The following is a 26,335-nucleotide window of genomic DNA, read 5'->3' on the forward strand; positions in this document are numbered from 1 at the left end:
AAATAGATAGAATATTACTACTATCTTGGGATCCCTACATTTGCTCCCCGTCATGTCCCGTATTGAAGCACTCCATGGGTGACGGGGCTTTCTCTTCCTTTACTCCAAAACTCTGGAACTCTCTTTCCGGTGACATGCTAAATTCCTTAATACTTTAAAGCTTAACTTAAAACAATTTTTTTTTTAGACTGGCCTATATGTAATTATATTTGCTTGCTTAAATATTTATTCTTGGTTTCATTTTACTGTTATTATTATATCAATTTCCTTTTAACTTCACTCTTTTCTGTAAAGCGCTTTGAGAATGACCTTTTAAAGGTGATGTATAAATAAAGTTTATTATTATTATAATATTTAAAAATTATATAACAACATATGTTTGATATTCTTTCTGGGAAAAGAAACAATCAATAACTCTCTCACTAATCTTTCTCCTATCTGGATAGACCTAAAACTCTGACTACGGATGACTTTTTGAAGTAATAAAATCATTCAGTTGTTGCAAACCATTGCTGTATGTGTATTGCGATATGCAATATTATCTTAAACGTAAACTATCACAAAAAAATTACATTAAATACAATTGGTGTCCCCAGAGTATTTATGTGAAGTTCTTGCTCAAAATACTGAATAGATAATTTATTATAATATGTTAAAATTGCCACTTTGTAGGTTTGAGCAAAAATGTGCTATTTTTGGGTGTGCCTTTTAAAATGCAAATGAGCTGATCTCTGCACTTTAAAGGGCAATGCCGTGGTTGGATAGTACAGATTGATGGACGGTATTATCCCCTTCTGACATCACAAAGGGAGCCAAATTTCAATTACCTATTTTTCACATGCTTGCAAAGAATGGTTTGCCAAAACTAAGTTACTGGGTTTTAACATTCTTTTTAACATTTTCTAGGTTGATAGAAGCACTGGGGACCAAATTATAGCACTTAAACATGGAAAAAGTCTGATTTTCATGATATGTCCCCTTTAAATATAAAAAACTGCGACTTTAATGTGGCACCTGCAAAACGAACGAAAAGTAAATGTACCGAATTTGAAATAAGCAGCTGTCATTATTAATGAGCAGTAGATGGCAGATTAATGTCTCATATTTTCAACATTTCCAGATTTGGCAAAGTGTATGTAAATTTTTTTTACAACCACTGTGTGTGCATTCATTTAATGTGTTACACACCAGACTAAATAATGAAACTTAAAAACCAAACCTAATTATTTTTAAAAATAAAAACAAAATATAAACTATTTATTAGGGGTGGGCCGATACGATATTTGGTATCGATATTAGTCCGATATTTGCGAAAATGGCCGGATCGAATATCGAAGAGGGCGGGGAGTACAATCCGATCCAATACCAACACAAACCTTGTCATGGCAACTTGGGGTAAAGCGCGACTTGCTGAGCAACATGAATTTGCACAAAGTTGCACTTTAAATTGTCCAAAGTTACACCTTAACATTTTGAACTGTTTTGCTGACTAACTAAAAATGTTGCCTTTAGTCTGTTTGAAACATTTAAATAAAAATGAAGCAGCAGTATTGCACAATGTTTCATTGAGTCTTGAATTAATTTGTTGCACAGTAAAATGTTTGAGTTTTGTAACACTGTTCAAGCTTTTTGTACGGCTAACAAATGTGTTATTTGCTTAATTGATTAAAATGGCGATAGAGATGGTATTGGATCGGTATCGGTATCGACAGATACTCAAAGTTGTGGTATCGAGATCGGTATCAGACATGAAAAAGTGGTATCGGCCCAGCCCTACTATTTATGCAACACTTAAAAGAACAAAAAAAAAACCTATAACCCTGATGCACATTTGCAATATTCCAGTAATTTCGACATATCTTGCAGCCCAAAAAAAAAAATCAGGTGCATTCGATAGTTCAACTAAAATGCTGCAGCTGTCTGAGCGACCTAAAAGGAAGAAAATGATTAAAATTTCTTAACAATTGTGTAATGAGAATTGTTCCCATATGAGAAAGTGATAAAATACTACATCTGATAGAAACTGCAGACTAAAGCCGTTCTTTTCAAAAGCACATAACATTAAGATTACTGTGATTGGTGCAATTATGAAACCTCGAGCATCAATTCATAAACAAGAACATTTTAATAATGCAAAAAGTAAGTGGCCTTATTAGCATGTTTCGGGTCAACTAAATATTGTACAGGGACAAACTAACAACCAAAAAGGAAAACCCACATGAACATTAAAACGCACCAGATGGACACCAGTTTATACTATTCGTCTGGCGAATATAAATCAAGCCTATAGTTTATTTAAAAAAACCTGTACTTCCATCAACACTGAAATATAGTTTGAACATGGGAAACTGTCAAAGCCAGTTTTGGATTGTGCATTAATATGGATTTCATGGGAACGTCCCGCTCCGGGGATCTCAAACCAGTCCATTCAACTCTCTCACAGGACTGAAATGAGACACACCACATAGCCGCTGCCATCTGAACTGCCACAAGATTAAAAGCTCGCTTTAAAAGAACCACCAATACCACCAGTGGCTGTCATGCTCTCCCCCTCTGGAGGCCGTCAATCATCTGGACCCTTCAGCGCAAACCCAGGGGCTAATCATCATGCGGAGGGCATGCTGGGATATGCGTACATGCACCGACGGCCGAAAGGGCAAAACTCGCAGGTGCAGGAAATGAAAAACAGACGGGCCGAAAGGGGAACATGATGAGGTGTCACTTGAAGAGAATAAGGAGACGCGGCTGTTCGATATTTCAAACTTTATTGACAGTCAAACGTGTTACAAAGAAGCTGCAAAATTAGGCCTGTACAAACTTGGAAATGAAAAACCAAAGGCCGAGACTTCAAAACCAAAGATCTGAGCTTCAAATGAGAAAATTCCTGAAGGGGAGATTGGAGGAGAGAGAAAAAGACAGAAAGAAAGAAAGAGAGAACAAACATCATTATCCCTTCACAGAAGGATGTAAAGAAGCTCCTCCGGCATAAAGCCGTATAACAAAGGAACGAGCACAGTCATTAGTTTAGGGGATATGTAAATTTGTTTTTAGGAATTCAATCTCAACGGCTTCACGATCTCTTTCCTGTTGTCTCTTTGCAGCTAAAACACACAGCAGGTCGTAGCTCCAGCCATCTGCTGTTTGGTCTGTTTCTTTCCACACCTGCTTGGTTTCCACCATGTGGTCGATCTCCACCTTAAACATAAAGTTAGCCTCTGTGCCTAATGCTGATCTGGAGGCAAAATAAAAACATCTTACAAAGTCAAGGTCCAAACAGGCAAACAGTAAAACATCCCACGAGTAGGGTAGACCAGGAGAGCTGTGTGTGAGAGTCCGGCCTGGATGTTGCCCTCAGCTTGGAGCTCTCTCAGGAGGAGTTCGGTTGAAGGCCTTTGGAGGCAGCAAGCATTGCCCGAACTTTAGCCATGAGGTCCTAGATGGAGAGAGAAAACGTTAGCATTTGAAGGCAAGGAGAACAAGAAGACAGGATGTACCATAAAAGAAAGCGAGAGAGATGTGGGAACACATACCTAATCTAAGGGGTTGTGTACACCAAAACTTTTACGCCCGCGGCCGGCGCATGTTTTCAATTGTTTCCAATGGAAGCTCGGCGTTTTTCAAATAAGCCAGCAGCTAGCGGGTTTTTTCCGCGCTGAAAACCGGCGCTCGGCGGTTTTTCCGCGCTCTGCGCTGAGCGTCGAGAGTTGAAAGAGATTCAACTTTGGGAGAAAAGCTCCGCTCGTCAATGTCAGTTCTCACACGGCCGCCCAATCACAGTGGAGAAGAGGCGGGACATTACCACAGCAACCAACCGGCTCGCAGCTGAAGTATCACAGCTACCAAAGCGCTCAGCTGAAGAAAGCTGGCACTCAGCTGAAAAACAGCTGGCATTCGGCGTCCTCAAGGCGTTTTCAGACGCGTTTAAAAGTTTTGGTGTGTCCAGCCCCTAAGTGTAAACAGCACACGACAACAAGCATACACGTATATGAATTTATAAAACCTGGCATACAACCGTGAACGATTTAAAATTTAGATTGACTTCGCATTTGTGAAAATCCCAGCTGCTAAATCTGGATATGGATGCCTGGTAGTATTTTGTAGAAGAAGGCACCAATCAGGATTCAGGGGTTGTATAGCAATCCCCTCCTCATCCTTAGTAACTTGCCGGTGAGCATCTGAATGCTAAAAGCCTGCAGGTGAATGCGACGCTAAAGAAAATGTACTGCTTATGCATATTTGCTTACTGATCAGCACGTTGTTTTTTAATAAATAAAATTATTCACATAATATCATGAAAAATGATTTATTTTGTTTACTTTATAGCATCTATAAAATAGCCACAACATGCTTAGAATACACAAACAGGTTGTCTCACTAGGATGCTTTACTATGGGATCTATTATTGCCAGCTTTTCTAAATTTTTTTTACATATACCCAGGGCCGGAGTGAGACTCATTTTCAGCCCTGGAGTTTTATGCCTTAGACCGGCCCACTTTAGTTCATGACTGACTTTATTGAAATAAGATAATTAAATCCTCAGTAGCCTACATAAGTCTGCAATAGTGCTTTGTTCTCTGCGGCCTTGCAATTCATTGTATTTTTCAAATATATAATTGAGTGCAAATACAGTAGCCTAAACAATTATGACTTTCGCCGTGCACTTCTACCAAGGCTATTTTAATATTATTCAATTAAACTTATTCCAAAACTACTGAAACCGTAACAATCTGTTTCCCCTATATTTCTACAAAGAAAGGTGGTTCTTGAGATTACCTGTTGGGTTGAAAAAGTTTGGAAACCCCTGATATACAATAACCTACAGAAGCAAGAATTATCAAGTATACAGGGGAAACAAATGAAAAAAAAAAATCCTTTAAGTATGTTAATTGTTTAGTACTTAGATCATGCATATTGAAAAATAACGTAAGATAGGCCTACCTTGTGTCAAAAAAGAACAAATATATAATGGACTTGTAACATTTTGTTTTACTTTGGGCTGCACGATTTGGGTAATTTTTCCCATTGCGGTTATTGATGCTAATATTGCGATGCGCGATTATAATAAATGGTATCATGAGTCAACTTGATGGGTTTTAAGGAAAATCCACACACAGTTTAGTGATAATGCTAAAATGTATATTTGTAAAACTAGAAATGTTTTCGTATTGCCACGTGATGTAGCAACTGCTCAGTGTCAGTGGCAGGCCCACTTAAATACAGACGCGTCTGAAACAAAACTCGTGTTTACAGGCGAGTGCTTTGAAAAGCAGAAGAAAGCGGCGCGTTCTGCGTTGTCCATGCGTTATAGATGCTAATGGATCCTAATGCAAGAATTCTTCCAGTAAGTGGTCGGGACTCGGGACATAAAGCGGTGGGGACATCCCTCACTCGCAAATTACGCGAGTGGGGCTGCTGTGAGTGCTGGCAGCAAAGGGACAGCAACAGCGATATTTCAGGGCCGATATTTGCGAGTTTGATACGTAGCTGCCGTGTTCGCCGATTTTTTTCAGCATTATTTACAGACGGGGCTGGAAGCCGCAAGCGATTGCAGGTCATGTGACTAAAAACAACCAACCTTTCCATGACAACATCGACAGATGTTCCATAGCACCCTCACCTGTTTTTACTATTTGTTAAATATAGTTTTTTTTTTAAGTTCAATAAATGTTACTTTTTAAAGTTGAGACTCATCATTGTGTCATTTTTATGATGTTAATTGAGTGAGCAAAAGCAGTATCGGCTCCAAATATTGGCTCAAGAAAATCAACAGCCTGTATCGGTCATCGGCTAAGGCTGATGAAACAAAAATCGGTATCGGCACTGAAAAATCCATATCGGTCGATCCCTAGACAGCAACCTTCAAGCAGGTGGCCCTTGTAGACAAAAAAAAACTGACCGGCCCACCGGGAATTCTCCCGGTCCTCCCTATGGCCAATCCGAGACTGAATATACCCGTGATACATAGGCTTGGTTTTACATTCCAGGGTCACATTTGGTAAGTAATCCATTTAATTTTTTTTTTCTGTATAGGGTGACGTACCATTTTTCTGGGATGCGTCGTGGCTAGGATTTCAGGTGCGTCTTCCGGAAGTCGTATTTGTCGACTGCATACATTATCGAGGTTCTTACATTTCAGTTAAAAACATACAATCATTGTAGTTTTATTCTTACCTTAAAATGTAACGGTTGCTTTTATTTTTTTAAATAGAAACTGAAATAATAAACCTCAATGACGTATGCAGTCGACCAATGTGACCTCCAAAGGACACACCCGAAATCCTGTCTGGTAAAAATGGCACCCTAATTTTGTAATAAAATCAATTAATATGTTGCCATTATTTTTCTGCACATAATTCCAACATTTAGAAATATGCCTTCTTATCAAGTTTTTAGGCTCATGATAGAAAGTCTCTTAATTTAATGAAAAGATCTGGAGCATATATATTGATTTCACTCATTGCGTGATTACTTGCATAAAGATATCAAGATTATATTTTCACAGAATGTTCTTTACATTATGATTTTATGTAAAACAGTACATTACCAAAAAATGAATTTAGCTGGGTTCACAGACAGGGTCACAAATGTATTAAGAAATCACAGTTAATATGCTATCCTACAATTCAATACATTTCCGCCTATTATTAGATTTGGTGATGGCTTTAACAACATCCTAGAGATTACACATCAAACTTGTAAAATGATCTTTCTGGAACAGGTGGCTAAATTGCAGTTGTCATAGGAGCAAGGTTTGCTCATTGATGTTTTCTAAATTAAGCCTCCGCCGCCCTCCACCTCCTCATCCAACCACGAGAAAGTTATTAACCCAGAAATTCCAATAAAACCCCAGCAAAATTAATCGTACAACAAACAAGTGGTCACGAGAAGCACGAACATCACACATGCAGGCATCGGCATGCCTTCCCTTTCCTCCAGACGATTCTTAACAGAAGTAAAAAAAAGCAATTGAAACCACTATAAAAAAGCGTTGAGGCTGATCTCTATCACCAATAAAAACTAAATCTAATAGCTTTCATGTGGGTTGGAAAAAGTCACGCCTCATTTTATGGGAAGGTACAAAGGGGACGTAACCTCCCGTCCAAAACTAACACTTTCATCCAGCCAGTAAATCGCCATCTAGCTGACCAGGCGTAACTATTACTGTTCCCCTCTACAGGAGCCTTACATTGAAGTGATACTGTTTTACTCCCAATGCAGTGTGGCTGAACAATTTGCTAAGGCAAGATAAGACAATATACTATTTCTTGAAGGTGTCTATGAACTAAAAATCAGTGCTACCCAAAAGGAAAGGACACAACATGGATCTTAGATCACAGTAGGATTATCTAATACAATACAATTACAGGACTAAGCTGGGATAAAAGCATCTGAGTCTTTAAATGACTCCAGCAGATAAGTGCAATGAAATGAAGACATCTTCAGCATGATTAGAGCTCATTAAAAGACCACGACTCTCTGAGGCGTAAAAATATCTAAGAATGTGAATGCCCGGCTCATTTCTCTCGCGCGGTATGAACATACGTCTTTGTGCCTTCTGACACTGAACTACATATATCTGCAATATGGGACTCAAAATTGCTTTTCGCTTTTCTAGTTATTTGGGTCCAGACCTTGATCATTTTGACAGATAACCCACATTCTAACTCACATTATCCGAGTTCTCATCCACTTCAAGTTCAGAGAGGTGTTACTCTGGTGACAGGCCTGGGTCATTAAAAAGCAATTTTAAAGAATGCTCCTAAAAGCTCCTCAATCCACTCATGTCCTAGATACTAAGGGCTAAAATCCGGCTTTTTTCATATCTCCCCCCCTTTACACCGTCTCTTTAAAAGTACACTTGGACCGTGTCTGAAATACCCCCTATATCTGCAATCACTATTTTTCAATATTAGTTCACCAGTGTAGTTATAGTGAATGAAAATGAATGAGTGAATTTAGACACTCGCTAAAAGCTTTGCAGTGCAGGTGCCATTTTCGGCCAAAATACACAAGAATTAAATTTGGGGCAAGTCTCCAACACTCATTATTGCAGTGCATTGTGGGAATGAACGAGTGGACCCAATAATGTCCACTGACTGATTATGGAATGCACGGATACAAAATTTCTGTGTCGATACCAATATCTGATTACTTAGAGTGACATCTCCCAATTGACCGATTATGGAACAGGTGACTAAAATTGCGACTAAACGAGTGGCAGTGGTCATTGGAGCAAGGTTTGCTCATTGATGTTTTCGAAATGAAGCCACCGCTGCCACACTCTTTATTGCAGTGCATTGTGGGATTGAATGAGTGGACTCAATAATGATCACCAGTAGGGCTGGGCAAAACAATCGATTTTTCGATTAATCTTTTTTTTACGTGGTCGATTCAGAATCGATTCTCAAAGAGCAGAATCGATTTTTTTCCCTGCAAAACATGAACGTAAGATTAACGTTAATTAAATTACTAGTCTTCTTCACTAGATGTCACCCTCCTTTTTGCCTTGCGCGATGTTACCAAGGAGCCTGTCATTCTTTCATTCAGTGCTTAAAATGGCGGTTTTAGGTGCTTCATCGACGACGTTGATGCCACCTAAACATAAAAAGTAAGAGGTATGGAAGCATCCCGAGAACCGGAATCGAATCGATTTGATAGCTTGTGAATCGAAATTGAATCGATCTGGAACATCTGAATCGATACCCAGCCCTAATCACCAGTGTTGGAGGTAACGCATTAACAAGTAACTTGCATTTTCTGAAGTAACGAGTAAAGTATAAATGTACATATTAATATCTGAATAAATTTTTTATAAAGTAATGCAAGTTACTGTGGTGTCGGGTGTGCATTATTTTTTAATAATTCAACGGCCTGTCATCAATTATTCCTTACATATTAACGTAGAAGTACATGCGTCGTGGCTGAGCGGTAACAAATTAAGTCAGAAACAGAGATGGCAAGGCAGAGCTTAACATTTTTGCAACGGAAATATGCAATATCTGAATGCAGAACTTCTCTTTTCACCTGCAAAGCCTGAAAGTGATCAAGCCTCAGCAAAGTAAGTAAAAGTAACTTAAAAGTAACTTAAGCATTACTTTCCATAAGAAGTAACTAAGTAACGCAATTACTTACTTTTTTGGGGGAGTAACTTAATATTGTACTGCATTACTTTTAAAAGTAACTTTCCCCAACACTGATGATCAGTGACTTCAGTCATCACAAAAGAATTGAATGTTCTCTGAAAAGTAGGGATGCACGGATACCGATACTGGTATCGGCCTCGATACCACATTTTCTAAAGTACTCGTACTCGTTAAAAGTCCCCCGATACCTGGAATCGATACCACGGTCTGAGAAATGTCTATGTTTGAGCGGCGTGTAAGGGGTTAATGCCTCGTGTTGCCTAAAGAGGCAGAGTTTACAACAAACTGGAAAACGAGTCCTTTGTTTTTTTGTTAAATTATATGACTAAAGCTGTTACCTGTAAATTTAAATCATGTATTTTTATTAAGTACTCGGTATCGGCAAGTACTGAAATGCAAGTACTCATATTCCAAAAAAGTGGTATCGGTGCATCCCTACTCAAAAGTGCACTATTTAAGGGTATATGGGGCTATTTTGGACACATACTTGGTATTATGGAATGCACTGATACAATATTTCTGTGTCGATACCGATATTTGATTACTTGGAATGACATTTGGCAATACCGATTGATAGCGATAAAATTTGCTTATAAGTTCAAATCATACAAACGGCATCTTTTTCATCTAGACATGCACCGATATATAAAGGCAAATAATTGATTAAAATTATACACTATCGGATGTTTTATAACTATCGGCCGATATATCCTGTCAATCAAAAAAAAAAAAAAAAAAAAAAAAATGCAATGAATTTGAGGTCTGTATAGAAAATGTAAAGAAACACCACAGGAAAATGTTCAATATTAATGGTCATTATATGAATGAATAATATTCAGAAAATAAAATCTTCAGCAATTTAGTTAATGCAAGTTAATATAACCACTAAACTATCGGTATCGGCAGATGTCAGTCTGAATAATCGGCTATTGGTTTAGGTAGATAAATATAATATCTGTGAATCTTTTGTCACCCAAATTCTAATGTGTTTTTTCGCCCCTTTCGATTTCCAGGATAAATTTGCCCTGATTATCTACTTTTTAAAACATCAGCTCATGTGCGATAGTGGGAAAATTTGCTTTTATCTGAGGATACAGAGTATAGGCCGATATATCAATGCATCCATAGCTGGTATGAGAAGCCCCCCCCCAATAGTGAGGCAAACTAGGGGACCGAACGCTTAATATTTTTTGTCTTTTTAAAGCCGTTTTACAGAGATTATGGAAAATATACGGAAAATGCATCTGGGATTTGTCCAGGATCGTTTGGTTTTTGGTTCATTCAGACTGCCAATGATTTTCTGGAATCTGTGTGTGCATTCACACACATACCATAAAGATCCCATAAAGACATGTGACATACTTAACTCTTTCAATGCCATTGACGATTTAACTCATCAATTATGAGAAAACGCTTCCCTGCCAGTGAAGAGTATTTCTGGCTTTCCGCAATACCACTATTATCCACCAGGAAGTAACGCCTCACATGAAAAAAGAGGAACTCTGTGCAAGTTATAAGGATCTCACTGAATCAGATCTCTATCAAAAGTCGTTAACAAAAATGGAATTATCTAAAATTTTGTGTTTTTTAAGAAATCTACCCATATTTGATAAGTGATTACAAGAGAACTAATGAAGGTAGGATGAATTTTTTTTGTTTGAAAGCAGAGAGTCTGTTCTTTCATTTGATATATTGTAAGTTTATATATTTAAAGAAGAACATTTTCTGGAAAGCATTAAACTTCAAATCAGGAAAAATTCTGGCACTGGCTGGCAACTTTTTTAAAATGCTTGCGGCGAAAGAGTCCTGCCGGGTTTTTCCCACAGCGTCTGAAGTTTGCTAATTATTCGTGATTTCTCTCTTGCAGTTAAGTTTATGACATGATCATAAGGAGCGTGCTGATGACTAATCTCAGCTTTAGCGCGGATAGTGATGAGCTCCCTGATCTCTGCTTAAGTCCAGTTTGCCGATCTTTCGCTGTGTCCAAGAGCTGACCAAAAATTCTGGTTGCGAGGACACGGCATGCCGCTTGCGGCATTGTTGCTGCATCTTGTTCACACAAAATGCTTTCTGTAAATGTTATGGCAGTGTTACTGGGTCCTTTTACGAGAGCGATCACATAACATTTATGGGACGTGAAGCCTCACAGAAGCCCCTCTGTCAATTTTACGAATATTTTTTGAGACTAAAGTGCTGTGTGAATGTGGCTTTACCCCGTAAACATCGTTCTTTAATAAAGAACTAATAACCTGCCTGTGCGCCCACTGCAATCCACCATACACACCTTCTAATCAAACCATCAGTCACCTGCCGCCCGCGGCACGCAGCCTCTGGTTAACACTGCCAAATAAGAAAAAGTGCCTGACTTTTAGAGACAGAGGAAAACGTAAAACACATGAAATAAAGAGACCGTTGTGTTCCACCGGGAGCTCCATAAAGCAGCGTCCCTTGTTGTTTGGCTGACAGGCAGATATAACATCCATAAAATCCCAAGGGAGCAGTGCTGAGATGGGGAACATGCTTCCATTGCCTTTAATGTTACAGCTTTTTCATTTGCAGTTGTAAAACTCCACCGGTCTCCATCGGTGTGCCTCCCGAGAGCACTTCTTTCTCTATCAATAGTGCACATCAATTTCCTCTGGAGGATCTGCAGCAGACGCACGTGGTAGAGCTGCAGGCAAGGATCAAACTGAGCCGAGCTGAAACTTATATCTGTACCACAGGATCTACGTGTGGTCTGCAGCGTCTGGAGTTTGTCTATGCCTGGCCGGAAGGGAACATAGGGGACCTCGAAGCGAAATTACAAGAAATGCAGGCGTGCCCAGGGCTGTGGACGCTGTTGCCTGTAGTTATTTGTCAGGGTTAACCGTGATACCATCGACTTGGGCAGCGGCTGCTGGTTTTAATAAGAGCCAATTCGCTTCTGCTAGACGCCGTGCTCCAGTTCAGAGCTGTCAGACTGATTCCATGTGGCGGACGGGGAATATGGTTTACAAAAATCTGAAGCCATGTCAAAGCATTGCCCTGTTATTTTTTTAAAACAGAGAGGACCTATTGTTATCTGCTTGACTGCTTTTTTGTTGAGAAAAATCCTATCAGTTGGATGCAAAATTCCTGACAGTATAGTTTGTTTATCATCTTATTTAGACACCGACTTTACAGTATGACCTACCTGCATTTTGCATTCACAGGAAATTAGGAAGTGCAGAATAAAGCTTTCGCTGCATTTCAGTCCCGCCACGTAAGGCCAGGGATCAAAAACAAGGCTGCGGAGACTGACAGCTGCATTGAATCAGCATGCGATGGTGACAAGCTCCCTTTCAACCATAAACATACACGCAGGCACACAAACATAGCCACCGTTGGCGACAAGATCATGCAACCAAATCACTGTATTTTTTCGGTTTCAGCACGTAAAGCCCGGCAAACACAGACCACTGAGATTGACTTTAAACTACATACATTAAAGCTTTACTAAGCGTCTAAAGGTCTCGTCAGCTATGCTTCACACTTATGTCTGTGTTTCGCCTTTAGCAATAAATTAAACCAAGCGAGGAACTAAAAGAAAGTTTCATGAGCTTGCTACAGTGTTTGTAAGGGAGAAAGATATTGATGTTAGTGTAACATTACAGTTACGGGTTTGAACCACTAAACACACAATTAAACTAGATTTAGCCTTAAAATGCTTCATTTTTTATTAAAAAAAATTAATGTATATATTATTTCTTAAACTTTGAATAAAATGAACTGGATATGAAATCACACGGCAAGCCATTGTCAATTTAGTTAAAATATGAATCTATTCCAGTATTCAGCGACACTGTCATCCAGGCAAGTTATTTTTATTTTTTTTATTTATTGTATAATCCTTTGAAGGCCCAGTGTGGGTTTTTAGCGACATCTAGTGGTGAGATTGTGATTTGCAACCAAGCTCAATTTCGAAACGCAATGAGAAGCTACGTTAGCTGCCACAGGACAAAAATGTTGTCTGAGACAACGTAGTGACAAAATGCGCTCTTGTAGAGCAGTTTGTCTGTTTAGGGCTACTGTAGAAACATGACGGCGACTTAAGGGGACCTGTGATGTATGTACCGTATTTTCCGGACTATAAGTCGCTCCGGAGTATAAGTCACATCCATAGACTGTAAAAAAAGATGGACGACGCCTGTTCGCTCTCTTCCATTGGTGAAAAGTGAAGCCGCCAGTGTCCCGATATGGCGCTGACATCTTGGGTCTTGAGTCTGCGCAATAGCGATTTTGGGACCAGTCATGCGCAGTAGTGAGCAGGAAGGGAAGCCGCGAAGTCAAAACCCCGCCCTCGCTCTCGTAGAATGCACATATCACACGATATCCCATCTGTCAATCTTGATGTGTCACCACCGTTTTTATTGTCATTAAATAACTAACTAAACACAAACCTATTTTAAAAACAAACATTTGAATTTACATCAGCATGATAAAAACTACAGTAAATGACAGAAACCAGCTTCCGAAAAAAGAAAATTGAAGTGTAATTAATTTTTTTAGTTGGTCTCAAGTCCCATTGAATAACATGGGGAGGTGGGGTTTATGACCTATACTGGGACCAGTCACTGGGGGGCGATCGAGACGTTTTGGCTTCACTTTTCAGGGCTTGTGCGGCACGCTTGGTCACATCAGTCAAAAAATTGCGCCCCACAAAGAGGAAAAAAACATATATAAGTCGCACTGCACTATAAGTCGCATTTATTTCGAAAATTATTATTCTTTTTGGGGGCATTTTGATTGTTAAGTCTTTCTCCGTTGTCTTGAAGTTAATGTTTCAGTTAACAGTTTTTTTCAGGGGTAGGCTACAGGAGCAACACATAGCGCCCTCTCGTGGCTGTAGACGGTAATGTTATTTTTTGGTTCATGTTAGTCAGTATGAATTCATTTTGATAAGTCGCACCTGACTTTAGGTCGCACGACCAGCCAAACTATGAAAACAAGTGTGACTTATAGTCCGAAAATACGATAAATAAAACAGCTATTTTTAAGGTAATAAAACAATACAGTTCATTATGATAATATATTTATGTATATAGTACTGCATTTCTGTCAAGAGAGTCATATAAAAGTCCCACATTTCACATTTAAAGCAGTGTTGAACAAGACCATATTGTGGGACACTGCTACTTTTAATTCAGTCACTTATTCAAGGTTTCAATCTCCTACTGGTCCTCACGTGATACGAATTTGTGGGTCAGAGTTCACCAAACTTAAACTTTGGAACGCATTACTTTCTTGGTAGCTTGCGTTTCTGGTATGCTGCATTCACATGCATATAAGTGTTAGTCAATGGAAAATCTCGTATGAATGCGGCTTTACTTTGTTACTTTTTTCATAATGGGACTTGAACCTACAACCTCTGTAAACAGAAAACCAAACATTTTATAGCACATAGCATGGGTCTCCAAGGGCTACCACAATGCATAAAACAATCTGGAGGGCTACTTTTTGATATGGTCTACTTTACTTGTTGATTTTATTTGACTTTATTTGTTGATATGTTTTAGTATTATTTAAAATGTTATCATACATAAGCCAAGCTAATAAAACAATGTAATAAATAAATATCACAATTGAGACTATTAGCTCATTCCCTGCTACGACGAGTTTTTCTGTCTTTCCGCAATTCCGCTATTATCCACCAGGTGCAACTTATAAAACCAGAGAGTGAAGCCCTAGGGCAAACAGCTTTATGTCTGTGTATGTTTTGAGGATCGCTTCTCATCTGATCTCTATCAAAAGTCCTTTACAAAAATATTTTGCTCAAAATGTTGTGTTTTTGAAGAAACCTATCCATAATTTAGAGCTGATAAAAGAGAACTAATGAAGGTAGGATAAAAAGTTTTTTCTTTGTTTAAAAGCAGAGGGTCTGTTCTTTTATTTGATATATTGTATGTTTATATATTTTAAGAACAACATTTTCTGGAAGGCATTAAACTTTTGTGAAAATCATGAAAATGTTGTCGCTGGCTGGCAACTTTTTAAAAAACGCTGGCGGGGAAAGAGTTAACAGAATGTGCTGTGGTGGGCACCTCACAGACTCTGTGCCGGCTACCCGGTGCCCGCGGGCACCACGTTGGAGACCCCTGATGTAGTGTGATGTGCCTACACTACAGGAAGAGATGAACAAAAGTATTTTCACAGAAGCATAGTGACTCTGGGACTTCATTTATTATTACATACCTGAGTGATTTTGGATTGAACTGAAGAGACAATAGTTGGTGGTACTTGCTTGTCTTTCTCCTGAGATCCATGCCTGTTTAATAAACAAAGAGAGAGAGAATGAGAGAGAGCTACAAAGAAACAGATGTCTGTCAACAAGTAGAGGAGGTGAAAAATGCCTTAATACAAAATTAATGGTGACTGGTGATCTGAGGCCCGAAAGTCAACGACCAGAGAAGGTCATGAAATATTCACGGGTGCCGGAAGAAAAATGACAGCAGCACAAATAAAACAAAAGCAGTAAGAGGAGTGCAGCGGGAGGTAAAAGAAAGAAAAACAGCTGAAGGCCAAGCAACTTTTTGAAAAAACTTTTTAAAAAGTCTTTTTTTATATCCAGTAACCCCATGCAACACGTTACCTTTCAGGTGTTTGAATGAAACTCGTAATGAGCGAAATAAAACGCTAAGATTTTAAATCGCCGCTTTCCTTCTACATTCCAAGCATATTGAGCTGTCGAAAAAATATATCAAGGTTTCATATCAAAACGTCACCAGGGGTGATTCAGAGCATCTAAAGCTTTCAAGCCTCATTCAGAAAGTAATTAGTCAAGTTGTCAAATCGTACCAAAAAAAAAAAAACACGTAACTATGAAATCCAAAAAGGCTGACTTTGTGTCTCACACCCAGGGGGCCACATTGCTCTCAGTGAAGCTTGAATTAATATTGCAACAAAGTGCAAAAAAAAATGCCTGAAGTTTTACAATATATGATTCTGACTGAAGCAGCTGATCTCTGAAATGTTTTGATTGGAGTGATGACCATTACCTGGACTGCCCTAAGCTGGGGGTGGGGCTTGCGGTGGGGGAGGGGCTTGCAGAGACTCTGGTCATTGCTCCACCTCTCTCAGGGGATGCTGAGGGTGAACATGAAGAACCCTTCAAACGGTGCGAGGACTTTGAACTCTTCTTCCTCTTCTCGTGAGGCGATCTAAAAGAGAGAATTTTTAAACTTAAACACAAGATTAAGGGAATAACTATTTCAATCATATTTCATAAATCACATCGATTAAACTGCTATATGACATGACTTTAGGGGAGTAACTGTGGATTGATAAAGCACTCCAGACACAATAATTTTATTATTCTTTTATGGTGGTTTTTGATCAATATATAATTTTCACACATGTGGAAAGTAGAAACTTGTACGGGTTTGGAAGGGTGAGAAGATGATTTCAATGAATTTTCAATTTTTCAACAAGTTCATGTGCTACAAAAACAAGAAATCAATATAAAAGAAAAGACCTGGAGCAACGAGTACCTCCCTACATCCCCACTATTTTGCTTTTCTTATGGGACCAAGTGACAAACAGTATGTGTGAAGACTCAAAGCAACCACACGTCACGAAGAACTCTGAGCCGCAAATAGGGCACACATACAGTATATAATATGCACACAAGCAGTAACACTCAATCTCGTGTATAAACATGCTCTCTCTCCAGAGAGAAAACAACACAGTCCATTTCAAGTGCCCTTTGTTTGTTATTTATAAATATTTTATTAGAATTCTTTGGGTCTGTTGTTTAAAAAGAAAAAAATATGTTTTAAAAGTAAAGAATCCGTCCATTTTCTTAAAAAAATCCAGATAATTTTTTCACCACCATGTCATCCAAAATGTTGATGTCTTTCTTTGTTCAGTCGAGAAGAAATTATGTTTTTTGAGGAAAACATTCCAGGATTTTTCTCATTTTAATGGACTTTAATGGACCCCAACACTTAACAGTTTTTTTTAACGTAGTTTCAAAGGACTCTAAACGATCTCAAACGAGGCATAAGGGTCTTATCTAGCCATATGATTGTCATTTTTGGCAAGAAAAATAAAAAATATGCACTTTTAAACCACAACTTCTCATCTTTCTCCGATCCTGTGATGCGCCATTGTCATCATGTCAAGAGGTCACGGATGACGTATGCGAAACTACGCCCCAGTGTTTACAAGTGTGGAGAAAGAGGACCGTTCTGACTATGTTGTATGTGGAATGATAATAATTAATGTCTTTGTGTCAGTTTATTGTTTAAAATGGTCCGCAAATGTGCGTTTCATATATGTAACACCTGACCTTTCGACGTCATTACTCAATTACGTGAGGTCGCGCTGGCGCGTCAGGACCGGAGATAGACAAAAAGTATTTTTTCTTGTCAGAAATGACAATCGTTTTGCTAGATGAGACCCTTATGCCTCGTTTGGGTTCGTTTAGAGTCCTTTAAAACTCCGCTGAAAAAAAAACTGTTAAGTGTTTAGTGTTGGGGTCCATTAAAGTCCACTAAAATGGAATTGGAATGTTGTCCTCAAAAAAACATAATTTCTTCTCGACTGAACAAAGAAAGACATCAACATTTTGGATGACATGGTTGAGAGAAAATTATCTGGATTTTCTTTTTTTTTTTTAAGAAAATCCTTTAATCCTTTAAAGGAGCACCCAAGCATCAGTTAATAGTCACAGTGACCTCTAATTACCTTGCAATGCAGCAAGATGACAAAACAAGTTTTGAAGAGAGGGAATCAAGTCCTTGAAATAAAGAAGTTAAAATGCATTGATTCGTCCTTGCAGAAAGAACAAGACAGAGCACACTTGCTTATACAATAATCAATTCAGTAGTGTACTTCTTCACCTGAAGTCTAACAAATATATTTTAATCTTAAAAATTGCACTTATAAAAGTATAAAAAAGAGCTTCCTGCCTGAGATGTTTCCCCATCATCCTACATCAAACTAAACCTCTTATTTGCAGTTACACTGAACCGCGCTTGTTGATAGTAATCTAACCATCTATCTCACCCTCTCAATTCTTTCTTACAAAGAGTCGAGGGTGTAACGGAAGATGCTGCTGAGCCTTATATTTTTCCTTTGAAGGTGCGAAAGAGCTCGTCTTGCTTCTCTCCTTAGCCAAGGACTTTGAGAGAGTGGACCGCCCAGATAAAGACCGGTGACATAAAAGCCGTCTGAGATCTGAGAAGACACCATGACCGGCTCTTTCAGTGTTGCTTTAGCACCTCAGAGGCGTCAGTTAGATAATATTGGTAAGGTTGGAGAAACGAGATGGCGGGAGGATGGAGATGATGGAGTCTTATTGACCTCTTCAATAGAAGGATTAGAGTCTCCGAAGAGACCGGGCTGGGTAGGTAGTCGCTCTGAGGAAACACTAGGAAAGCACTTTCACCACCGTGAACAGCATGCTGACAAACAGCCAAATGGCTCTGCGGTGATATACGACTGGAGGGTTTAAAATGAAACCTTATCAGAGCTGCGGTAAATACAAACAGATGTTTCTCTCTGTCATTCTGTTTAAAATGGTTGATTTTTACTATTCAGTACTTTCTCATGTCACCATTATATATGACTTTATATACTTGATGACATATTAAACTCAAGTTTTTAGAGATTTACGCTGCTTAAAGGGACACTCCACTTTTTTTGGAAATAGGCTCATTTTTCAACTCCCCTAGAGTTAAACATTTGATTTTTACCGTTTGGGAATTTATTCAGGGATCTCTGGGTCTGGCTGTACCACTTTTGACTCTTCTGTAGTTACTAAACGGACGGAAATTAAAAGTTGTGATTTTCTAGGCTGATATGGCTAGGAACTATACTCTCATTCCAGCGTAACAATCAAGGACTTTGCTGATGTATATATTATGTATATATTTGAATATAGTTCCTAGCCATATCGGCCAATTTTTCGTTTTGTCTTAATACACAATGTAGCTACAGAAGAGTTGAGTTTTAAATAGGAAAAATATAGAAACTCTTTGATTATTTTTGAGTGGGATGCTAATGGTCTAATCAGGTTCAATGGATTGTGCTAAGCCAGGGGTCTCCAATACGTTGACCAGTCGATCGCAAGGGCAATGCCGGTAGATCGCACATAAGTTAACTGCTGCTGTGCTTTTTAGCAGGTAGATCTTGTCGGCTTTATCATTTTAAAAGTAGATCGCCACACAAAAAAGTCTGGACACCCCTGTGCTAAGCTATGCTAAAAGTGGTACCGCCAAACCATCAGTTGAATGAATTCCAAAACCAAGTTTTATTTTCAAAAAAAGTGGAGTGTCCCTTTAAGCAACTGGCCATATACTAGGCAAAAAATATATATTTATAAATAAATTTTTTAAATGAAAATATTTGCATTCAATATTGGTTTCAATAGTAAAACTGGTATATGTTTTTCCTGTTTCTGTGCAATGTGCAACTATATTATCAGTGATATATAAAGACCTTAAATAATGAACTGTATTTGTTTTTATTACCTTAGAATAAGCCGTTTTATCTACATACACTGCGGGTCCCCTTACATGGAAGTTGGCAGCATGTTTCTAGATTAGCACCAAACGGACAAACTGCTCTATAGAGCGCATTTAGTCCCGACGTTGTCTCGGACAACGACATGTTTGTCCTGTGGCAGCTACCGTAGCTTTACTATGCATTTCGAAATTGGGGTTAGTTGCAATTCGCAATCTCACAGCTAGATGCTCCCAAATCCCCCACTGGACCTTAAAATATTGCTAGCACCATGCTCTACCAAATATATCACTTTCCTATTAGCAAAAATTATTGTTTTAATGGTAATCATTAAGGTTGGCAACCGAACTCGACACTTTTAAGGTCAATATTTGAAATTTTTAATAAGTAGTTTTTGGTATTGTAACCTTATTTATTAAATGTTTTATTTATTAAACTTATTTAATGAGTTACATGGGGTATAAACAATATAAAATAGGCAGGTCTATTTTATTTTAGTGCTGTTTTTTTGTGGTAAGGCAAGTAAAAATGTTGACAGGGCAAGTAAAACTCTGACCGTAGACCGCCTGTAGAAAAAATTATTGGCACTAAACATAATAACATTTTCAGAGTGTTGGTTAAAGTTCACATAATTTTTACTAATGTGAGTTTGTGCTCACACGATGCCCTGGAGGTTATAGTGATAGTATTGAGAGGTAGAGAGAGGATTTAGTTAGTTTAGTGTGTAAAATATATAAAAAAATTGAACTTGAGAGGTTTGGATTGATTTTTTACTAAAATAAATGTTTTTGTTATCACTAGGGATGTAACGGTACTATACATTCCTTTGTATTGCGGTATCAAATTTTCTCAGTACCGCCGTGGTCACGATTCCATAAAACTTTAGGTCAAAAAAGTGGAGTGTCCCTTTAACCAACTGGCCATATACTAGGCAAAAATTCAGACCTTTATATAAATAAAATTTTCAAATGAAATTATTTGCATTCAATATTGCTTTCAACAGTGTACACGTTATATAGTACTGAAAAATGAATTTCTTGTACTGATACTGGTACCAACACCACTTAAAATGTGAACGGTACCCAACCCTATATTATTTCAAACGTTTTTATTACACTACAGTAGACTGAGAGGAGGCAAGACCCAACGAGATGAGTACAAATAGCCATTTCTATAAGTAAAAAGCAACTCCATCCACTCGCTGCAAAAAGCGGCAGCTATAAATCTTAACATAATTGCAGACAGGCAGACATTTTAAGTGCTATGAATAAACGCTAATGTAGTTGAAAACCCACGATTCTGTGTATTCATTAGGAAGAGTACAGTAATAAATATTTATTGTATAAACAGGAGGTTAATGAACTGGTGAGCCTTTAGCATAGCGGTTAAGCCCTGTTGTTGCCCACCTCGAACGAGAGCGCCTCCGGCTCAGGCCTGGGTTACTGCCAAGGCGATAGGCACTTGTGCCATAACTCTCCTTCTCCCTCTCATCACGTTTTCTTTCCGGTGAGCGAGCGCGACGATCCCTTCGGCCGGGGGAACGGGACTGAGACCTGTGAGAGGAGAGAGGGGCATGAAAAGTGAACAAAAGACAACAACATGGTCTACTTAGAACTGATGTTGAAAGAGAGAAGGATCACTGATGCTATCAAGTAAATTGAAAAATTCATTAAATTGACAGTTTGTGTTATTGTATAGCCTTAAGTTCTGGAAAGCTTGCTTCTGATTGGTGGATTGTGGCTGTATTATAACAACTAAACTTTATAATGAATTGTCCTACTGTATGAAGCAACTCATTCCTGGGGTTGTTACATGTCTTGCTTTTCTCGATGGTCTATTTCTTCTTACATAATAGCTCAAATTAATATTTAATGTCTGTTTATTTATTTATTTAACAAGTAGGAGTGTGATAAGAAGAATAACGGACAGTCGGACAGTCATTATTGGAAAATAAACCCTGAGAGACAGTACATTATCTATTATATCCAACTAGGATCTCTTGCAGAACAGTAACATACATAATAAATTTGTCATGTTGCACAATTTATTTTTAATATGGCATATTTAATGATCTACTTATCATTATTGAAGGTATTACAATACAGTGGGTGTGTAAAGATTAAATTCCCTGCCTTAGCTATTCGCTATCAATCTCAAATTTGAAAAACAACTAACGCAAACTTTCTACAGGAAAGAAGTCAATACTCAAAGGATCCTTTCCGCTTCTCATTTATTTAAAGAAAGCGCTCAAAATCTTACATAAACCTTTCCTGTCTGACTATTGCACGCTTCAATTCTCTGAAGAACTTTTATTTAACACAACTGAAGTATGGAGCTATTGAGCAACCTGACACAGCTGAACTCTTTCGGCACATTTAACAAATGAAATTTTAACAAGAATTAGGGATGAGGCAGAGAACAGGAAGGTTAGGGTCTATCTACATGCTTAATTAATTGAAGGGCATGACAGCATCTTTCAGTATCTAATGGTGTCTGAGCTTCAATGTTCAATGACGATATGAAGCGATCTTCAACGAACCTTGGAAAATGTAATCTGATGTTGACAAAGACACTTCAGAAACAAAACGGATGGGCTGGTAATAGCAGGTGTGCGTGGGTTGCTACGCAATCAGACGGGCATATACAACACACGCATGGATAGATGATGCAAATAAAAATAAACCTCTCGTGCACACACACACACGCAAAAATTTTAAGTATTAAAAGAATAGAAAAGCAATAAAAAATATGGGGGTCAGTCACAGGCGGGGAGAACAGAAATATATATTTATAAAAGAAAGCAAGCATTTAATCGAATCTAGAGCAGGGGTCTCAAAGCTATTATCTGAATAAGGGATTTCTTTATTCACCAAAATATATTTCGCATCCAGTTATTATAATTGCATTCAATGCAAGTTTTCTTTTTTCTCTATTTTTCTGCTACGCCGGACAGATAAACTCATTAAGGATAAATGTGAGGCTGGTCCCTGCTGTTGACGTGTTGGTTGGAGATGAGAGATGTTAGGTGTCATGGGGTTGTAAATAACAAAAGACTTGAGTCGCTTACAAACTGGGGTGTTATTATCAGGCTTAACGAAAATTGGAGACACAACATTACCCATGTTTGCCGGTTTACAGCAGGCGTGTTCAAATTATTTCTCATCCTAGTATTGCTCATTTAATGTTTGTGTTTTATTGCCGGGTCGGGCTGTTACAGGGACGTGTTATTAATGTGAGCTGTAATAAAAATTATACTACAGTGAGTAATTTTGAGCAAATGACTCTCCCGAAACACTGCTTTGCAGTCACGCGTGATCTAACAACTGATACATCTTCAAAACCAACACTCTTCGGTACCTTTTTTCTTCAGGCCTTGGAAGAAAAAAAAAGCTATATTTATTTTCTTTTTCTTAGATAAAACAGGGTTTGGCTCTTTATACATATGACCCAGTCTTTATTAAACACATGATTTACTCACCCCCAAGCCGTTCAAGATGTATATGTCTATCATTTTTCAGACAAACACATTTTCAGTTATTTTAGATGTTTCAGTTAATCAAATGTAAAGTTATGGGGTCCACATCCTTCAAGTCCAAAAAATGTGCATCCATCCTTCAAAAAAAAAAAAAATCCAAATCCAAACGGCTCCACAAAGATAAACAAAGGCCTTCTGATGGTAATCCGTGCTGTTTTGTTGTAGAAATATCCACATTTAAAACTTTATAAACGAAAATAACTAGCTTTTGGTAACGCCGCCATCTTGGTCGCCTCCGCATTTAAGATGAGAGCGTACGCAGTTTATGAGGGGTTCTGTGCTGCTGCTCTGGTCCGCTGCTCTGTGCCCCCGCCCTCCGAATTTGTCATACGTCACTAAGAAAACTGCGTACACTATGCTAATACTCTCTCCTGAATACAGAGGAGTCTAAGATGGTGGCATTACCAGAAGCTAGTTATTTTTGTTTGTAAAGTTTTAAATATGGATATTTCTACAACAAAACAGTGAGGATTACCCTCAGAAGGCCTTTGTTTATCATCGTGGAGCCGTTTGGATTTCTTTTGTGAAGGATGGACGCACTTTTTTGGACTAGAAGGTCATGGACCCCATAACATTACATTTAATCAACTAAAAAATCTAAAACATTTTCTAAAAAATCCGAAAATGTGTTTGTCTGAAAAACGATGGACATATGCAACTCGGACAGCTTGGGGGTGAGTAAATCATGGGTTTAATATCATTTTTGGCCGAACTATCCCTTTAAATGCGCTTTTCCCAATATTTTGCTTTCTCACCCTCCGATTCAAGATTTTCAAATTGTTGCATCTTGGCCGAATATTGTTTTACCCCGACAAACCACTCATCAATAGAAATCTTCTTTATTTAGCTTTCGGATGATGCATACATTAAATGCAAAAAAAAATTAACCTTACAAATGGTTTTGTGGTCCAGGGTCACGTATAAGAAAAAATGCATCTAAGCCACACACATTCTTTACATTCTAAACAACTGGGTAGTTTGAACAATTGTTGTTGCTGAACAATAGTTGGGTAAAATATGGATAAGTTAAACTGTTGGTTTAAATTAACCTAGAAAATCCTAACAATTGGTTGACACAAGCAGAAACAATCCGGAATAGTTTACTTTCTGGGGTCTGAGGGGTTTCGTAGCACTTCAGTACGTGCATCCTGTTTGATTTTTTTCATTTTGCAAAAAGCACAACACTTGTTTTTATTGTGATAAGACACATATAAAACCAGACGCTTTAAAGTTATGAATGATGTATAACTCATATCTGTATGTTCATAATCGACAGTGTATTCTGAGTCTCTTTTGCACTGATAAGAAAAAAAGCGAGGCGTTATCAACAGCGCTACGGTCGACCCCTGGGAGGGGGTTCATTGAAAACCAACGGCTGGTTTGTCTATATTTGACCCAACCTGTATGAGCCACATTAATATTTTACAATAGGCTGAAAACAACCCAGCATTTTTAGTTTGCAGAAACCAAAGGATGTTATTTGTGCAAAGAAAAAAAAAAAATCAATCAATACAGCGTAGAGTAATATTATCTATACAAAGTTGTTAATGGAGCCCGCACAACTGGACTGGACCCTGCCTGTAAAATCCAATTTAAAAGCTCAATCGAAGTCAACTTTGATTTCTTTCATTGATTTCAATCTTTGACACGACGTACTCAGTCAATATTAAATATATCAAGGTTATGTTTTCACCAAATGTTTTTTTTTTTTACATTATATAGGATGACTTTATGTAAAAAAGTGAAATAGCAAAAACTTATTTCAGCTAGGGTTCTTACAGGCAGGGTCACAAATTGCCTAAGTTTAATATTTATGAGTACACACTCTCCAAGTACAATAATCAGTCTTATACTGATTATACATATTAAGTATTTCTTCCAACTCAGTTAACTGCACAAGGAGTCTATTGTTTTGAAAAATTACCAAGCCTGCATTGTACCTGCGTGCCCTGCTGTCTAATAAAAAGATCTGATTTCCACAAAGAGGGTTTTTATCTAATCTGGCCCCTGACCTCATAAGAGACCTTTACATTAAAAAACAACATACAGTACTGTAAAAACCTTTGAAGCCTTGACTCATCCACTTTAGCTCTTTGCCTCGATGTTCTCAAGTCCACAAGAGTTGACTACTCATTAAATTCACGATGTGCTCGCCAGAATGCAAATTACGGGAAAACAGCACGAAAGGTGACAGCTGAACAGTCATTTTCCATCTTGGCATAAATACTCAGACACTCAAACAAGATTGTGCCGGCGAACCAACAGATCCGACCAACGGGAAGACCTGCATTAAAACAAATTTGTGATTTGTAACCCACTCAATGGGGTCACAACCACAAAGACACATGTGCATCCTCAGGCCTGCTAATGAATGCCCAAGCCTCATGATGTAGATGAGAAACAAATATGTGCGAGAGAAGACACATTTGGACAAAGATTGATCTTTCAGGTCTGCGCCACTGCCATTAACTCTCATTATCTCAGATCATCTGAGGTCTACCGGTGAAGGGCAGAGCTGCCAAGATCCACATTCAATGAGAAATTAAGTGCAGAGGTGAAAAGATCTGGATTAGACCAGCCGCGGTCACGAAGCTGGGATTGTCATCGTAATGCAGACGCTGCAGTCAGCACCGGCTATGAAGTAAGCGGATGAAGTGCAGTTCAATAACAGAGAAATAAGGAAACCACCGGGGATAGAAAGATTTCTCACACAGCTCTTAGCCGGCGAACATTGCTAAAGCCGGGCCGATATCTCCAGGCCCCCACAGGGGCTTAGCCAAACTAGATTAGTAGTCTAAGAAGCGATTCTACCCCCAAAACTCATCTCAATCTCTCTTTTTTACAGACATAAGATTTATTTTATGAAATATATATATATACACACACACACACACACAGTCAGAGGGAGACACGTTCACAGACACTCCTTATCTGGCAACAGACAAAGCGGTCTGACCCTCCCATATTTCACCTCAAGCAAGTTCATCGAAGTTACAGCCACACTTTTGCCAATGTTCAGCAAGCCTGGATATAAATATAACCAAGGCCATGAGCCAGTGGGCCAGAGAGTAAATGAATGAGAAAGAGAGAGAGACAAATAGAGAGAGCAAAACAGAGAGCCATTTAATCTAGGCTTTCACACACTGTAAGTGATTTAAATCCTGAGGCCAAAAT

At 38.4% G+C, this 26,335-nt stretch overlaps 1 protein-coding gene across 2 annotated transcripts in view; it reads right to left on the bottom strand.

Moving 5' to 3' along the window:
* Positions 1-2,748: 2,748 nt before the first annotated feature.
* Positions 2,749-26,335, bottom strand: part of sfswap (splicing factor SWAP) — a 108,695-nt gene continuing 85,108 nt past the window's right edge. For both annotated transcript variants that reach the window (XM_065244139.1, XM_065244140.1), the window contains exons 15-18: positions 21,033-21,179; positions 16,158-16,319; positions 15,355-15,427; positions 2,749-3,433 (exon numbers count right to left, since the gene is read on the bottom strand). In XM_065244139.1, coding sequence (XP_065100211.1) covers positions 3,368-3,433; positions 15,355-15,427; positions 16,158-16,319; positions 21,033-21,179 — 448 coding nt within the window. In that variant the 3' untranslated portion in view covers positions 2,749-3,367. The remainder of the gene's footprint in view (positions 3,434-15,354; positions 15,428-16,157; positions 16,320-21,032; positions 21,180-26,335) is intronic.

The sequence above is a fragment of the Paramisgurnus dabryanus genome, chromosome 18 (genome assembly GCF_030506205.2).
Source record: "Paramisgurnus dabryanus chromosome 18, PD_genome_1.1, whole genome shotgun sequence".
NCBI classification, from domain to species: Eukaryota; Metazoa; Chordata; class Actinopteri; order Cypriniformes; family Cobitidae; genus Paramisgurnus; species Paramisgurnus dabryanus.